Source organism: Bufo bufo, chromosome 3 (genome assembly GCF_905171765.1).
Source record: "Bufo bufo chromosome 3, aBufBuf1.1, whole genome shotgun sequence".
NCBI classification, from domain to species: Eukaryota; Metazoa; Chordata; class Amphibia; order Anura; family Bufonidae; genus Bufo; species Bufo bufo.
Window position 1 is genome coordinate 99,167,418 of NC_053391.1, and position 19,094 is coordinate 99,186,511.

At 44.5% G+C, this 19,094-nt stretch overlaps 1 protein-coding gene across 1 annotated transcript in view; it reads right to left on the reverse strand.

Annotated features, from left to right (window-relative positions):
• BLMH (bleomycin hydrolase) overlaps positions 1–19,094 on the reverse strand; it is a 67,053-nt gene that overhangs the window by 25,329 nt on the left and 22,630 nt on the right. The window contains exons 7-10 of the mRNA XM_040423395.1: positions 8,272–8,427; positions 6,828–6,986; positions 6,495–6,562; positions 1,529–1,646 (exon numbers count right to left, since the gene is read on the reverse strand). Of these exons, the coding sequence (XP_040279329.1) occupies positions 1,529–1,646; positions 6,495–6,562; positions 6,828–6,986; positions 8,272–8,427 (501 nt within the window). The remainder of the gene's footprint in view (positions 1–1,528; positions 1,647–6,494; positions 6,563–6,827; positions 6,987–8,271; positions 8,428–19,094) is intronic.

Below are 19,094 nucleotides of genomic sequence, written 5' to 3' on the forward strand. Positions count from 1 at the left end.
AAATTGCAGATCCGCAAAACACGGATGCCGCCCGTGTGCCTTCCGCAATTTGGGAACGGAACGGACGGCCCTTTATAGAAATGGCCATTCTTGTCCGCAAAACGAACAAGAATAGGACATGACATAATTTTTGCGGGGCCACGGAACGGAGCAACGGATGCGGACAGCACACGGAGGAGACAGCGCGCGGAGTGTGCACATGCTATCTCCCTTCTCACCGCTGCTTTGCCATACACAGCAGCAGCAAGAGAGACGGGAGATGGCACATGCTCACTGAGCGTGCAGTCTCCTCATACAGCTGATTGTGGGGGTGCCGGGTGTCGGACCCTGCCAATCTGATATTAATGACCTATCCTGAGAATAGGGCATCAATATTGAAAGCCCGGACAACCCCTTTAACCACCTAACAAGTCCAGCTCAGTGGGAAAAGTAATTAAGTACTGCTCAGGCAGGAGGGGGAGGGCTGCTTTAGACGCTGCCATCTCCTGAAACATGACAATGGTCTTGTTTGAAAGCTAACATTCCAGGCTTTCATACAAGACCAAAATGACAGCATTAGTCCAAGCAACAGACGAGAAATCACTGTTAGAAATCGAGTCGGGAATAATCGGGGGTAAAACCTGCTTTTACTTTCACTTTCAGCTGCATTCACAGCATCCCGATTTCTATCAGTGATATCTTAGGCCGAGTTCACATCAGCGTTCAGCCTTTCCGTTCTCCTGCTCCGTTATAGATAAAGCAGCCCCCCTCCCCCTTCAGTCTGGAGGAGGGGGAGCAGTTGCAGAGCTGACAGGCTGCAGGCGGAAAGAAAAAACATGTCCTCCTGTATGATCAGGACAGGTTTTGTGTGTACTGATAGCACTGCGGCCATTTTATTTCTCATAATGATTGCTCCCTAGACAAAACGAACCATTCTAAGTAATGAAAGGTATTTGTGAATATATGTATTATAAAATAATACTTAAGTATTTTCATTTTTTTTTTTATTCCTGGAGAACCCCTTTAAAGTCAGAGATAGATTTTTGATTTAGCACAAAAGCTGCCCACCACAGCAATATTCAGTACATAACTGCCTGCATAGCGGTATCACAAAATTATAGCAAAAAAACAAAAAAAAACATTTAAAAACATTCCAGGCCCACCGTTTAAAGCAGTCTGCTTTCATTACTATACTCATATGGGAGTATACTATTACAATTTCTTTTAAAGAGCCTCTGATGAGTCTTTTAAAGGTAAATGTATGCAACAATTCAGTTTTGTTAATGCGGAAGGCTGCAGCTGCTTTTCTCAGCCTGTGGAAGGGTCGGCTTAATTATCGCCCTAGTCTTAACCCTGAACAAGGTTTAATTAGGGATGAGCGAACCAGAACTGATGGGACAGCGGCCATTTTGTTTCCCCTGATGATTGCTCCACAGACAAAACGAGCCATTATAAATAATCTAAGGTATTTGAGAATATATTTATAATAAAGTAATATTTAAGTATTTTTCATTTTCTTAATTCCCGGAGAACCCCTTTAAACTCTAACCTTCTCAGTGACGGCAGTCAGAGCCATGGCATGGGTCATCATCGAGTCTCCAAAAATAAGTCTCTCCGCCTTGTTCATGTTCTTGACAGAAAGACCAAACACCAGCTCATGGTCAAATCTGAAATAAAAGAACAGAAATGTTTGAAATACAACATACAACATAATCAAGTGCCATGAAAATACAAAATATAAAATAAATGGTGCTTAAAGGGGTTGTGCCATGAAAAATATTCTACATTTTTAGAACCAGCACCTGGATCTGAACACTTTTTTAATTGCTTGTAATTAAAAATTTAGTATAACCATTAAGCTATTCAATAAAATGTATCTGTATAGCGCCACCTGCTGTTTGTTCTCTTTCTTATTGCTTGTCCACCTCACTGAGGTGGTCGCACATGCTCAGTTTAAATCTTCATCTACCACCAGTCATGTCTTCTGTTAGAAACTGACAGTTACAGGGAAATAGCTACAGAAGAAAGGACATACCCTGAGAAAGGAGACACATCCTGAGCTGCGATAGGGAGAGAGTTGCAGCAGGGCTGGTTCTAGCTTTGTTGGAAAGAGATTATCGTGTCTTATTTTCATTTTTTAAATCAATTATGGCATAACCGCTTTAAAATGAATGTTTATAGCGGTTTTATGACCCACATTGATCCCGAGATCGAATGTGCTTTCATTTACTATTGTCCATAATGTTTTCCAATCATTTTCATGGAAAGCACATCCATCAAATGGCTCTAGACCCCAATGGTCATCATATTACAATTTGAAGGAAAACAATAATATGAAAACTGCCTAATACATAATAAGTAGGGTTGAGCGAATGTTCGGGTAATATTAATATACCATTGGATCGGAGTTTTCTCCAATCCGATGGTATATTTTAACTTGAAGCGTCCCCATCACCATGGGAACGCCTCTATGTTAGAATATACCATTGGATTTGATTTAGATCGTGAAAACTCAGATCCGACAGTATATTCTAACACAGAGGCGTTCCCATAGTGACGGGGACGCTTCAAGTTAGAATATACTGAGAACTGTGAACATAACCGCCCCCTGCTGCCTGGCAGCACCTGATCTCTTACAGGGGGCTGTGATCCGCACAATTAACTCCTCAGGTGCCGCACCTGAGGGGTTAATTGTGCGGATCACAGCCCCCTGTAAGAGATCAGGTGCTCCCAGGCAGCAGGGGGCCAGACCCCCCTCTCTCCTCAGTATTAAAATCATTGGTGGCCAGTGCGGCCCCCCTCCCTCCCTCCCCAGTATTAAAATCATTGGTGTCCAGTGTGGCCTCCTCTCTCCCTCCCCCCCTTAATTAAAGTCATTGGTTAACACCCCTTCCCCCCAATCATTGGTGGCAGCGGAGCGGCAGTTCCGATCGGAGTCCCAGTTTAATCGCTGGGGCTCCGATCGGTTACCATGGCAGCCAGGACGCTACTGCAGTCCTGGCTGCCATGGTTACTTAGCACTTTTAGCAGCATTATACTTACATGCGCTGTCTGTGGCCGGCCGGCGCTCCTCCTACTGGTAAGTGAAAGGTCTGTGCGGCGCATTGCTTGTAGCACAGACCTGTCACTTACCAGTAGGAGGAGCGCCAGCCGGCCACAGACAGCGCACGTAAGTATAATGCTGCTAAAAGTGCTAAGTAACCATGGCAGCCAGGACTGCAGTAGCGTCCTGGCTGCCATGTTAACCGATCGGAGCCCCAGCGATTAAACTGGGACTGCCGCTCCGCTGCCACCCATGATGGTTGGGGGGGGGGGGGAGGGTGGCCACTGCCACCAATGATTTTAATTAGGGGGGGGGGGGGGGAGAGAGGGGAGGCTGTACTGGACACCAATGATTTTAATAGGGGGGGGGGGGCACTAACCATCAATGATTTTAATAGGGGGTGGGGGGGCCGCAATGGCCACTAATGATTTTAATACTGGGGAGGGAGGGGGGGGGGGGGGGCACCTAAAGGGTTAATTGTGCGGATCACAGCCTCCTGTAAGAGATCAGGTGCTGCCAGGCAGCAGGGGGCAGTTATGTACACAGTTCTTAGTATATTCTAACTTGAAGTGTCCCCATCACCATGGGAACGCCTCTGTGTTAGAATATACTGTCGGATAGTGAAAACTCAGATTTGAAAAAGCTAATACTATTATTTTCCGTTATAACGGAAAATAATAAAGTGAAGTTCGGGTCCCCATTGGCTTCAATGGGGTTCGGGTCCAAGTTCGGGTTCCGAACCCGAACTTTTTTTTAAAGTTCGGCCGAACTCCCTAAACATCTAGGTGTTCGCTCAACTCTAATAGTAAGCATAAAACAAAGTATTACTTACAAATTCAACAGCTTAAGACAGGAAACGTGATTACATTTTTGAGCAGAGAAGCCTCTGTTTTTCATTAGTGTGTATTTGAAGGTCTAGCAAAGAATTTAGATAAGGACACAGAGCAGGAAATAAAAAAATCACCAGTCGTTTTACTTTGACAACTTGGAGAATTTGGAACCTGAGAGATGTACAGTAAAAAGACATACATAAATTAACACAGATTATAAATGTGAAAAAATGCATTCATCCGTCTAGTTCAGGGGTAGGCAACCTCCAGCACTCCAGCTGTTGTGAAACTACAACTCCCAGCATGCATACTTGCTCTGCTCTTCTCAGAATTCATAGAAATGAATAGAGCATGCTGGGAATTGTAGTTTCACAGCAGCTGGAGTGCCGAAGGTTGCTGATCCCTGGTCTAGTTGATCCAGAGGAAGGCAAAATAAAACCCATGAAGTAGGAGCCAGATTTCCTTGCCTTAGGGAAAAAAAACTTCCTTCCCAACTCAAAATCTGTCAGTCAGAATAAAGGTCAATTTACACGGGCCGACGAGCAGCAGCAGTGGAGGTGAAGCGCTGCATTTACACGCTAAGATCGCCTCCACAGTATGAGGACAAGTGATTGCTATTGCATTGTTTCTGGGCAGCAGACTGCTGTTTACACGTGTGGCTGCCCAGAAATGATATATTAGGTGCGTGCACTAACGACAATTTCACCCAATGAATGAGCGTTTTGCTCAATCATTGTGTGATCGGCTGCACCTTTACACGGGCAGACTGTCGGGAATGATCGCTCGCAGGAATGTTCATTCCCGATAATCTGCAGGTCTTAATCCACCTTTACTCCCTGGATCAATGACCTCTCTCCAGAAATCTAATAACTATATCCTGCAATATTATTACACTCCAGAAATACATCCAGGCCCCTTTTGAATTCCTTTACTGTACTCACCATCACCACCTCCTCAGGCAGAGAGTTCCATAGTCTCACTGCTCTTACCGTAAAGAATCCTCTATGTTTGTGTACAAACCTTTTTTCCCCTAGACTTAGAGGATGTCCCCTCGTCACAGTCACAGATAAATAGATGATGGGATAGATCTCTGTACTGACCCCTGATATATTTTACATGGTTATTAGATCTCCCCTCAGTCGTCTTTTTTAATAAACTGAATAACTCTGCCCAAGCCTCCAATCAGTCTTGATCAGTTTGTAAATCACAGGTTTGACTAATTGGCTGTCAGAGAGTCTACTGTATTATAGTAGTGAACAACAAGGTATTAAATAGAAGTCAAAAACTTTATATGGACAAAATGACGTCTTTAGTGTCTTAAAAATGGCAGATGCAGGAGTATTCCTTAGGAGAGAGAGGATATACTCACCCTAATGTCTCACCCTATTCTGTTGAGGTTTGCCTAAAAACGGAATGGCCACCCTGAAAGGCTTCAGCAGTGATGTGCCGCTTGTGGCCTCATCACCGATGAAGCCAGTTATTGGCTGCAGTGGTGTACGTGACCATGTCCAAGTTTCTGGAAAACTCCTTTAATCAGCTTAAAGAAAACCTTAAAGGGGCAACCTATAGAACATGACAATCTCTTTCTAACAAAGCTAGAACCAGCCCTGTACCTCACACCATTCATTGCTCTGCTAAATTTATATCAACATGCTCGCCCAATCACAACCTCAGGAAACTGAGCACGTGCGGCCATCTCAGGGAGCCGGACAAAAAAATAAGAAAAAAACAAACAAACAGAAGGTGGAGCTATACATATACATTTTATTGAATAACTCAGTGGCTATGCTAAATTTTTAATTACATACAATTACAAAATTATTCAGATCCAGGTGGTGGTTTAAAAACTGTAGAATGTTTTTCGTGGGATAACCCCTTTAAATGCATTTTTCTACCATTTTTGTGTATAGCTCATGTGTCTCCATGGTAACAGACTACATGCAGACCTTGTGTGTAGTCTGATCTTGAAGTGATCTCTTAGTTTGTTCTCTTTATTTGAAAGCTAACAAAGAATTTGGTTAGCAACAACTTATAATGTCATTAGCAACCAATGACAATTTAGATTTCATATTCCAGCTTCATTTTAGACCGTTTACAGTACACAGTCTTAAAACCCACATGCAGGACTAAGCATTGGAAAGGGTGACATTTGGGCAATTGACTGTAATGGCCCAGCACGGTGTCTCCCGAGGAAATTTAAGCTTTATGACAATATGTCAGAAGAGAAGAATGTATGCACAAAAATTCACACATACTTCATGAACCATGCGCATCTTGACGATACAGATCCTTTGAAGGACACACATTTGCAGAAAGCATGTGTTAAAGGGGAACTAAACCTGCATGCAAAGAATGGAAGGTGCAGAGGCGCTTTTCAAAGCCAGCTGCACCTTCCGCTTATATCGGCATGCAGCGTATGGATCTATAGAAAGTATATAGGATCCGTATTCCGCATGCCGATGCAAGCGGGAGCTGCAGATCCCTCTGAGAAGCACCGCTGCACCTTTTGTGCTTTGCGTGAAGGTTTAGGTACCCTTTAACATCTAACTTCATCTTGATGGAACCACTACATATACAGTAAAACCATCAATCCCACTTATATTCTAAACAAGGCTTCAGGATGTTTTTTTTACCCAACTTACATGTTTAAGTCATTGATTCCTAATTTTCCTTGAAAGTGCTTTCCAACATCACATCCAAACCACACCGCCTGGTATAAAATAATAGAGAACAATAATAATGAGACAAGAGACAACATGTAAGTACGTACACGGCAAGATCAAGCAGATATCCAAGTGAAGGGATGAATGACCAGCAAGCAAGCAGAGGAATACAGGAATACACCTTGCTGACCTATGATTGCAGGGGTTCACTGGTGGGGCCCCCCGGTGATCCCAGCAGAATTTAAGGGCTTGCCATGCTCAGCGTCCCTTTCTATTTTCCGCAGATACATTTAGGAGGACAAAACTACCCACCTCGCCATCCTTTATTGAGGCAGCTGCCAGGCTTTTTAACACTTCGATGGGTTGGTTATTATACAGCGTTCTCCTGCCTTCTACCATGTTCCCAAGATACTGCACAGTATACAGTTTCCCAAAAGGGTTTTGCGGTCGAGGATCATTCACAAGGCACATCTGCAATAGAAACAGACGGTGTCCAGAAATAAAATATGCTATAAACAGACCGAAGAATAAAAGACAAGGCTCAAAGCATAGAAAATTCCTGTAAATTTGATATCAAATAACCTGTAGATTCTAAAGACTCCTTCACACTGAAGTGTTTTTTTGTTTTTGTATTTTTTCTTTTATTTCAGCCAGGTATCGCCACATTATTCAATGTATTACATCTCAGACAAGTGGATTCTAAATAACACATGTCTCACTACAAATCAGTATTCCAATATGTGTTCCTGAGTGATGGCTCGGAGAGATATGCTGGGGAACAAACAACATAATGGGAAGGGGATGGGTGGGAGGGCTGTTTTCATAACCTCAAAGCCAGGAAGAACTGATAAAAACAAAGCGAGAGCGGAATGCGTTCAAGTCAGGATACAGCGGTTTTCTCTGCTTGCTCCGGCACATGTATTTTTTAGGCAGAATACACAGCATCGGCTTGTAACGTGCCAATACACCTTCAATAGCAGTCGGACAGTTATTCCTTCTGACTTCTCCATACACATTGCACGCTGGGCTTGGCTGAACATGCATGTGTAGCCCATAGGTAGAGGGGAGGGCCTGCTGCCAGCCACCTGTGAAGGAGGTCTATCTCCCTTGGGATCAAATGGATTGGACTTTGAAATTCAACATGCCTAACCCTCCACCCCAACAGAGGAGGATAGTTGGGAACAGTGGCGTACATAGAGACCTGACCAAGTTTTCACCCCAAGTAGAAGAGAGGATGATCCCAACTGGGCCCCCTCTTGCCCTGGGCCCCATAACAGTCGCATGGTCTGCCGCTATGGTATTTACGCCCCTGGTTGGGAGAACCCCCATACACATAAGCTAGCTAGCCTGTCCTGGTGGAATCAGCTGGTTGTGCTGACTATTCTCTTATGTGTATGGAAGACTGTAGAAAGTTAGGCCAAATGTGAAGTCGAAAATGTGAAATCGAAACCAATCTATATTGATTATAATTATTAACCCAGAAATAACCAAATCCATAACTTTTCCACTTATCAGCTTCGAACATGTCGACACTTCAGTTCTGCTATATTCTACCCTAACTTAGCCACTCCAGGAAGAGTGAAGGACCAACCTGCCAAACCAGAGACATCAGATCTGTGATCCCGTTAAAAAGGTTGCCCCATCTCAACATTTATGGCATATTGCTCAGGTTGATTTTAACAATGCATGACTTCTGCTTCTTTACATAAAAGCGTATAATACATATCAATTTCAGCAAATGCCCACCGATGCTCACCTTGTCTTCTACATTGTAAAGCGGTTTTACATGCTCCCTGTAGAACTCTTGGGGGGTCATGGGTCCAATCTTGTGATAAGTCTTCTCCTTGTCCCTGAATTCCCAGGTGAAGGTTTCTGGTGGGCTCCCGATACATATACTAACCACCCGGTACACCTGAAGTAGAAAGAAGAAATCAAAATACAACTTTTATATCTGCTTTACGCTTTTATATAGCAGCTTTATAAAGCAGATCAGACCCCACTATAAAGGAAGAATATTGGCATTAATCAGTTACATTTAATGATTATCAGTCTAATGCCTATGGTAGGAATAGCACAATTCAAACATGGCGACGCAAGCAATACAGAGATGAGCGAAGAACTGATTTGTCTCATCAAGCAGAGTTCTGCACTTGTTACAGGGTGTCCCTGTAGCTGAGGAAGCTCCCCCTACTGCTTGATTGACAGGACATATCTGGTGCCTGTTCCGCTGCTCGGAGAGGCTATGATTTGAGCGACTGTTCATGTGCCATTACCAAGAAGTGGTGCGGCACATGGAGTAGCAAAAGCAGGGCCTCCGGCACAGGAGAAAGATTGTCACTCAAGCAGCAGGGTGGGGGGGGGGGGGGGGGGGGGGGGCATCCTCACCTTTGAGAACTGTACTTGATGAGATGAAATCGATTCGCTCATCTCCATGACAATTTTACAAGAAAGCAGAGATGAGGTCAATGATGGTTGATCACTTAAAAAGTGGCAAATCCCAAGGTCTACATTAGGGGTGCACAACCCTTTCTGATCCGAGAGCTACATTATAAGAGTGAACCGAAACCAAGGCCTGCAATACTGCTTAAAGGGGTACTACCATATGAGACATTTATAGCATATCAAAATACAGTAATACGCCATAAATGTCCGATATATGCCGCTTCCACTTCCAGGACCCTTTCTCAGGAAAATGCGGTTCCCCTTCTTCACCATTTGCACTCTAGAAAGGAAGAAACTAAGCATACATGGCTACCTCTCCACCTCATCTACTTCTTTCTTTAGTGACACATGAGGGTCAGCAGACCCCCATTCTTTCAATCTATGTGGGTTCCAGAGATGGCCACACAGTGCACTATAAGTGCATGCCCCTCTTGCAAAACGCATCACTCCTATTCCCTGAAATTACACATGAGCAACCATCACAAACTATTATGGTTGAGACAAGATGGTTGGGGGCCACACAGAATAGTGCTGTGGGCTGCATGTTCCTGGTTTTGCATCCATGGTGATATATATATATATATATATACACACACTGCTCAAAAAAATAAAAGGGAACACAAAAATAACACATCCTAGATCTGAATTAATTAAATATTCTTCTGAAATACTTTGTTCTTTACATAGTTGAATGTGCTGACAACAAAATCACACAAAAATAAAAAAATCGAAATCAAAATTTTCAACCCATGGAGGTCTGGATTTGGAGTCACACTCAAAATTAAAGTGGAAAAACACACTACAGGCTGATCCAACTTTGATGTAATGTCCTTAAAACAAGTCAAAATGAGGCTCAGTAGTGTGTGTGGCCTCCACGTGCCTGTATGACCTCCCTACAACGCCTGTGCATGCTCCTGATGAGGTGGCAGATGGTCTCCTGAGGGATCTCCTCCCAGACCTGGACTAAAGCATCTGCCAACTCCTGGACAGTCTGTGGTGCAACGTGACGTTGGTGGATAGAGCGAGACATGATGTCCCAGATGTGCTCAATTGGATTCAGGTCTGGGGAACGGGCGGGCCAGTCCATAGCATCAATGCCTTCGTCTTGCAGGAACTGCTGACACACTCCAGCCACATGAGGTCTAGCATTGTCTTGCATTAGGAGGAACCCAGGGCCAACCGCACCAGCATATGGTCTCACAAGGGGTCTGAGGATCTCATCTCGGTACCTAATGGCAGTCAGGCTACCTCTGGCAAGCGGCCCTCCAAAGAAATGCCACCCCACACCATTAATGACCCAATGCCAAACCGGTCATGCTGGAGGATGTTGCAGGCAGCAGAATGTTCTCCACGGCATCTCCAGACGGCGCCTATCACATGTGCTCAGTGTGAACCTGCTTTCATCTGTGAAGAGCACAGGGCGCCAGTGGCGAATTTGCCAATCTTGGTGTTCTCTGGCAAATGCCAAACGTCCTGCACGGTGTTGGGCTGTAAGCACAACCGCCACCTGTGGACGTCGGGCCCTCATATCACCCTCATGGAGTCTGTTTCTGACCGTTTGAGCAGACACATGCACATTTGTGGCCTGCTGAAGTGTTGCTTCCTAAGTGGACAGTTTGATTTCACAGAAGTGTGATTGACTTGGAGTTACATTGTGTTGTTTAAGTGTTCCCTTTTTTGAGCAGTGTATATATACACACACACACAATATAAAAGTATATAAGTAAGACACACAGATGAGAAACAACATGAATAATAAAAGATAAGAAAGATGTACACAGAAAAATACTACTATAGTCTAAGGCTCAGGGATCAGCAACCTTTGGCACTCCAGCTGCTGTGACACTACAACTCCCAGCATGCAAACATGCTTGGCCATTCTTCTAACTCCCATAGAAGTGAATGAAACATTCTGGGAGTTATAGTTTTTGAACAGGAATGCCGGAGGTTGATGATTCCTGGTCTAAAGCCTGCCAACGATGAGGCACATCCTGCTGGACTTTTCACTTAAAATTTTTTCATCAAATGACAGGTGCTCCAATTGAGGCAAACCGAGCCATGATTGAGGATGGTTTAATCATGGTTGGGGTTGGCATGGGGTCCCAGTCAATTACACTTTCATGCATGGAAAACACCAAATGCTCACCGCGTTCCTATCAAATACGGTTGACAGTTACTTAAAGGGACGAAAAAACCCCCCAAAAAAACTAACTTTATTGTACTTCTAATTTAAAAACGTGGAGGATAACAACATTAGTACTCAACACATATCATATACAATACATAAAAGCAGTCAGAGTGGCAGCCTGTTGCCGTTGGTTTAATGCCTAGGTGAAAAGGCACACACTGCTGTCAGGTGGGATAAATACCACAGGTTGGGATAATGAAGCCAGATTCGTTTTTTCAGATGCGGAATTACCAACTGAGTCACGTACGCCTAGTTTAAACAGTTCCTTCAAGTCCTTGACCAACATCTATAAGGACAATATTAGAGGATGGTGGGAAATTCAAACACTTGAAACGTATTTGAAATTGGGTCTCAGGATTCTACTGGTACTGGTGGCACGTATACGCTCCCCTGAATTCCTCAAGAGATGGGAAAAAAAAGAGTTGATTAATTCATCTCTGCACCTCATCTCCCTCCAATTAGAGGAGGAGCGTGCTGCTTTGTATGAGAGAACCACCACATCTCTGAGGGATCAGATTGAGGGAGTTCAACAATTTACAAATAATCCCGAGTTTCCACTTAAGGAACAAACTCTCCAACAAACGATTGAGAGATTTATGGCTCAAATAGGGACACCACCGACTTCAAGGAGGGACATATTTTTGAATATAGTCAAAAAAACGAATAAAGCGCTTGAACTGGAAATGGAACCCTCCTCATCTGAGGGGGAATCCGAGAGTGGCCCCAGTAGAATACAGCATACACAGTCTGCTCAATCAGCTATATCTAGAGGCAGGACCTTCAATAGAGATAGATGTGGTAGAGGGTCTCGCATGCGGGGCATTTTTTTTAGGGAAAAATCAACCCATGTATGATTATCTGCTGAGGGACAGAAAATAAAATCTATAGGAAAGGAGGAGCTTCCTGCAGATGAGATGCAAATTATTAACCTATCCAGCAAACCTTTGAATGGTGATGAAATGAGTCTTCTCCAGAAAGGTCTTTCATTCGTGCCCACGAACATATTCAATCTGTTCGAATGGGTGAAAGATCTCCATTTATTTATACTGAGACTGAAATGGAGAAAATTCTTCATCACGCATGATAAGGCACAATGTGAGGCACTCGGTATTGAGATGGAGGACCTCCCTGATGTCTGAACGTTAGCGGCTCTATGGGAGGAGGGGAATAGGGACCCTTTACCAGCTTGAGGTCCTCTTCCTCCAAGAATCCGCCGATTGGGGATTATACACCCTGTGATATTTTCCTGAAGGTGGTCACGGACCAATTGAAGGGACTAGAGGGGTGCAGGATAGGAAGCAAAGGGGGCAATATTGTAATTTTAGATCACCAGCAGTACACTGAAATGTGTTTAAACATCTTGAAAGATCGACAGTGCTATTCGATCCTTCCATCTAATCTGCTATCACGATATCGCAAGGAGCTCCATACGATTCTGTCCCAGGCATTGGACTCAAAACTGCTAAGTAAATCAGAGTTTGAGCTCTTACTTCCAAAATACCCACAAATGGCATGTTTTTACAGCCTTCCAAAAATTCATAATGGCCTGAGTCCATTTAAGGGAAGACCTATTGTCTCGGGCACAAATAGCCTGACACATCCAATTAGCACTTACGTGGACCAGATCCTTAGGCCGTTTGTTACAGCATTGCTCTCTTACATCAGGGATTCCATGGATGTCATCAAACACATTGATGGCATCCAAATGGAAGAAGGAATGATACTAGCAAGCCTTGACATAGAGGCTCCATCCCCCATGTAAAAGGGATGTGAAGCGGTGTCATGTTACAGGAACGGTACTCATTGTCGACCCCACAATGCATTTGTACTCCAGCTAATGACATCTATCCTGGAGCATAATGCCTTTGTCTTTGAGAACAAGTACTACCATCAGATTAAGGGCATGGCCATGGGGAGCCCATGTGCCCCTAACTTTGCCAACATATATCTGGGCAGATGGGAACGGGAAATTGTCATAGAGAAGCATTAAGAGAGGATGCATCATCGATTGTAATGTGGAAAAGATACATCGACGATGTATTTATTCTCTGGAAGGGGGACTCCAAGTCCTTTGCGGGTAAACTGAATAGGAATTATTGGGGTCTCTTCTTCACCAGGGAGACTCACCCGTTTACCATCTCATTTCTCGATTTAACCATCTATATAAAAAGAGATGATGGCACATTGGGTACACGTCTATTCAGAAAGAAAACCGCTACGAACAGTTAGGCTGGAAGAGCGGTCACCCGCCAGCCTTGAAACGAGGGATTCCTAAGGGCCAATACTTGCGGTTGAGGCAGAACTGCTCGACCCTAGGGGATTTCAAAACAGCGGGGGGAGAATTACAACAAAGATTCAGACGTCGGGGTACCGTGATAGGGTGCTGAACCAAGCATACCAGCATGCCCTGAGTTGTGAAAGAAGCTCACTATTGTATCCGCGTCAAAAGAATGATACATCAGAAGAGATCCGTATCGTTGGTAACTTTGACGAGTCTCATGAACTGGTGAGGGGGATACTATCAAATTTCTGGGGCATCTTAGTAGTAGCGCGCCATATGACGACAATGCATAAGGACGGTACAGCAAAGTTACACTTTTAGAGCATTGAAGTGATCAGATCACCACGCGAGGCGGAGATATGGACAGGCAACTGCTTCAAAAAGAGGCGCAATGGATCTTTCGCCTTGATACGGTGCGCCCAAATGATCACATTTCCTTCAGCTGTTTTCTTTGATATGTCTGTGCTTGCAAGTAATGGGGATACCAGTGGTGGGTCACTGCGGAATAAATAATATGATCAGACCAGTAAGTACATTACATGGGGGTGTCAGTGGGAGGTCACTGTGGAATATATACAAAGCGTTTGGACCACTGAGGATAATAAACCACGTGAGATATGCCATATACCTTATAGGTGACACTGATATGGCTTTCCATCGGTAGTAATGTAACGGGAAGGTGACAACTTGCTGACTATGTCACTACTTCCATACGTCCCATCCACAACTAAAGTGGGTCTGATAGCCTCGTGTGATTATGTATCTTAACAGTAACACGGTAGGTTTTCAATAATTGCTCTAGGTGACACGTATGTTTCACTTGATTCCTAAGGAACACCGACATCCCTATTCTAAGTCCCCAATTATAAGGTCAGAAGGATGGGGCAGTGAGCCATATTAATTTATGATTTAGGATATACCGATGTGTTCCATGTCACGATGCTTTTAATTACCTGCCTCGAATTTACATATATTTTCTGTGTGAAATAAAAGCTTCATGACTTTGTAGTCTAAATGTCTGGCTTCGTATATGGATTTCCTGGATATTACCACCTACCATATACATCCGCCGCATTGATCCCTCTAATATGACCGGATCTTCTCGTCCTGACGCGATCGCCCAGTGGTAGTGAAGGCTGACACTTACCCCGGAGCTGAGCCAGCTTATTGGTCAGGTCTGCGCTAATGGGAGGTGAACAATGACAAAGTAGTGGGTTTCGGCGGCCGTCTTATGGCCGATAGCGCTGCCAAGTGCAGAGGTGGTGTGCGGTTGTATATGTGTGTCTGTCTGTTTTATTGCTAAATATGATAGGTGATCTACATTAGGGCTCCTGATGAGGGCTGTATATTAGCCAGAAACGCATTGAGCCAGAGATCACAGTGTATTCAGCTAGGTGCAACTATTGACATGCAGTAACAATAGGCAACAGAGACATAATAGCTTTTATTGAGTATTGGAGTGAGGGATACATAGGTTGCGAATAGGGCACCCTTGGATGTGTACAGTGGGGTAGGGTTAGATCTGCGGCGCACTAAGTGAGATAGTGGTGACTATCAGTGTGGCAAAAGACAACCCCCCGCACCCTCACTATAATATATAGGGGCAGCAGTGTGTGCCTTTTCACCCAGGCATTAAACCAACGGCAACAGGGTGCCACTCTGACTGCTCTTATGTATGGTGTATGATATGTGTTGAGCACTAATGTTGTTATCCTCCAAGTTTTTAAATTAGAAGTACAATAAAGTTTTTTTTATTTTATTTTAGCGTCCCTTTAAGTAACTGTGAACCGAAAACACCAAATGACCTATGAAGGGTTCTGTTTCCTCCTTTTTTCTGCAGGCCATAAACCTCATCCTTTGTGTTACCAGATGCCATGTGTTTCACACTTTTCTTCCCCGTGGGAACTGGAGCCTGACTCCATGAACTACAAGTGTTCTCTTCCCGGAGCGTTTATTCGGGTCCTATGAGGATTGGTAACTCAAGAGCTCCACACATGACGTAATGATCTGTTTAGCAAAGATTTGGGTGTGAAAGCCCCTAGCTGGCATACTAGAGGCCCGGAGGAAATGAGTGCATTAACCTTTCTGTAAACAGAGCACAGAATGTATACCCAGATAGGTAGTGCCCTGAAACCGGACGCAGGCGGGCCGAGATTACAGCACATCAATTATTGTGTTACAAAGGGCACGCGGCTGGCTAGGACATGATGGGAGGACAGCAAAAGGGCGATATTAACTCCACATTAGCAAGACGGAGCCTTATAGCCATCGCTAGGATATGCAATGTCAGGTAAGTGGAGGTCCAGAACAGGGCCCCCAGAGTGAAGGGTCGCTACACCACACATGCACGGCGCGCTCTCCGATCACCACTGGAAAGAGAAATTACAATATATCGACAGAATGGAGGAACTTTTTAGTTGGGTGGAGCATTGTCAGCAGGGGTGCACCTAGCCTTACTGCTGCCTGAGGCAAAGACTAAAACGGCTAATTTCTTAAGGCTACTTTCACACTAGCGTTCGGGGTTCCGCTTGTGAGCTCCGTTTGAAGGGTCTCATAAGCAGCCCCGAACGCATCCGTACTGCCCTAATGCATTCTGAGTGGATGCGGATCCGCTCAGAATGCATCAGTATGGCAGCGTTCAGCCTCCGCTCCGCTCAGCAAGCGGACACCTGAACGCAGCTTGCACCGTGACCCTGCGGAGGCAAACTGATCCGTCCAGACTTACAATGTAAGTCAATGGGGACGGATCCGTTTGAAGTTGACACAATATGGCTCAATTTTCAAACGGATCCGTCCCCCATTGAACAACTTTCAGACTTAGAATTTTTTCTAAACTATAATGCAGACGGATTTGTTCTGAACGGATCCCAACGTCTGCATTATAGGAGCGGATCCGTCTGTGCAGACACCAGACGGATCCGCTCTGAACGCTAGTGTGAAAGTAGCCTAACCTAACCCCTTTGCCACAATGAAAGTGCTAATTGCCCATGGCCCTTCCGCTGCCCCCCTCTTGCCCCTACCTGTTGCTGCCTAAGGCGATCGCCTCACCTGGCCTCATTGGTGGTGCACCCCTGATTGTCAGTGCACTTGGGCCCTCTGTAAAAGGTATATTATTGATTAGCATGTGTCTGCCTAAGATGACAGGTAACAGCTCACAAACTACAGGGACTAGTAGCTTCGACAAAGGCACTGCTCTGGAATCGAGACTCCTTCTTGGTGCTTAGCGGCCTCACTTGTAGGAGAAAGTGGGAGAACGAACAACAGGCACTCCCACCAATTGTGGTCTCCTACGCTTTCAGCAGTTTCTCTCTCTCCTTTCCTTTTCCATCCCTCCTACCTTCCCTATGTCGCTAGTTTCTATCTCACGTGATAAAATTGCATTTATATGACACAGGACTGTTACAGTTTTTACCCTGTCCCGTTACTGAAAATGGTCAACATAAACTGAATAAAAAAATGGGGGTAATTTATAAAGGGACTTGCGACTATTTTAGTTGTTAAAATAGTCGCAAGTCCCCTTTTTAACCAGCCGTGCAAAAATATTAAGTTGCGAGGCCAGTTTTACGCGGTTTTTGGCAGTTGGGCGAGACAGGGGGGGTAGACGACTCCAGACCCAGCAAATTTACTAACAGTTACACCTGGAAACAGGCGTAGTTTTTTCGCCAGGCACATAGGAGGTCATTTATTAACCTGAAATACGCCTATATTAGGCTTATTTTAGGAGCAGATTGCAGCGCAACGATCAGCTGCGCCGCAATCTGCGACTTTTCCCCGCTCACGCCAGGTCTAACAAAGTGGTTGTGGTGTGGGCATGGGAAGGGGGCGGTCCGGCAGGCCCGTCTCAATTATCATTTTCTAGACCTGTTTTAGGCGTGGAAAATGGTCTAAATGTAAGGCAGCTAGGAATCCGTCTTACACTTAGAAGCGCGGTCTTAATAAATGACTCCCATAGTCTGGCACAAATGTGTCTGGTCATAAATTAGACAAATCTTAGGGCAGCGCAAGGGGAAAACCAAGACTGGCGTAAAAAGCAGGGCTGTGGAGTCGGTAGATAAATGGTCCGACTCCTCAGCCCTGGTAAAAAGCCAGTTTTAGTAAATGTGCCCAAATGATCTTAACAAAATGACATGCGTTTCAGAAATGTAAAACAAACACAACAAAAAAACAACTACTTTTACGTGAAACTTATAACAGTAGTTATAGAAAAAAGTCCAAATAACTACATACATTTCACAATCCTTTCAAGCGGAACCCCATACTATGATCACATCTGTTGAAGACAAAAGCCAGATGTGTCTACAGCGAACATGGCCTAAAGTAAAAACATTCTTCATCAACTAAAGAAGTCTCCGATTTTCATCTGGACTCCAGAGAACGCGGCGCAACACGATTGCATCATGTGGGCTCAGTTCACTGCCCCCCCCCGGCCCCCCCCCCCAGCAGCCGGAATCATTCCAGCTCTTATATTTGGCTACGATACAAGACAGGATTGTGATATTGCAGGCCAAAATAAAATGTGCGACTTTAAAGAGGTGCTAACTTACATCTTCGGGTGTTTTGGTCAGAATCAAGAAACATTTGCTAGTTGAAGCAAGAAAAAAATAAATAAATGGGACTGAAATATGAGGACAGACGTATGGAAGGCTACACAGCCCTGCTAAACGCCCTGCTCTCCATGTAACAGAGCACAATGGAAGGTCTTCTAGTTTATAAGCCTTGGTTAAAGTGAACAAGATTTAAATGTCTTATTTGTGACTTCAGCGTAATCTAAAAAGAAAAAGCCCCTGAAAAATAGAGGTTTTTACTCATTTCTTCTGCTGTACTGCCCTCATGTGGTTAAAAAGTTAATCTAAACATTTGTTAGGCCTTACACACGACTGTATTTTTCATCTGGGTGTCATCTGAATTTCTTCGGATGTGTGCATGGCCCCTGTGACACAGTGAGAGGTTTGGTCTGGGAAAACAGGTATTTTCCTCCCAGCATGTGCTGCTGGGCTGATTTACAGCCAGGTGAGGTCAAATACCGGACCGGATTTTAATTGCCGGTCCGGGTTTAGGCAGCACCTGGCTGTCCTTAAATAGGCAGCTGGGCTCAGAAGCGATGTCTGTGTGTTGGGATCTGGGAGCCTTGTGTCTGGATGAAGGCTTGCTACCTGTTTGGCGTGAAAACAGGTTGGTGCTGCTATCAGCAAGGACTCTTTGAGGCAGAATTGCTGCCTGGTGTGAATTACCACCAACACTGCACGGTGACTTTTTGTTTGAATAGGACTGCTTGTTTTGTCACTTGCCTAAAGTGTGAATAAAACACTGAACTGTTTGATCCAAAGAACTTGTTGTTGCCTCTCTACTGCGTCCGCTAATCCTGTCTACCAGAGCGAGTCTCCACACCCCATAGAAATGAATGGGTCAGTGTGCTATCCGAATTTTTGGTGGAACCGTGTGGCCGTTCTGCAAATTATAGAACAAGTCCAATTCTCTGCAGACAAGAACAATCCTTTCTATTGATGAGAGTGAGAAAAATACAGAATGCACACAGAAAGTTTCTGCAGTTTGCAGATCAGTTTTTTGCGGACCGAAAAGCAAAAAAGGCCACGTGCAGAAGGCCTTGAAAAGGTACCAACCTTTTTTATTATAAATATATATCTAGCAAATGCAGACGTCAATAATA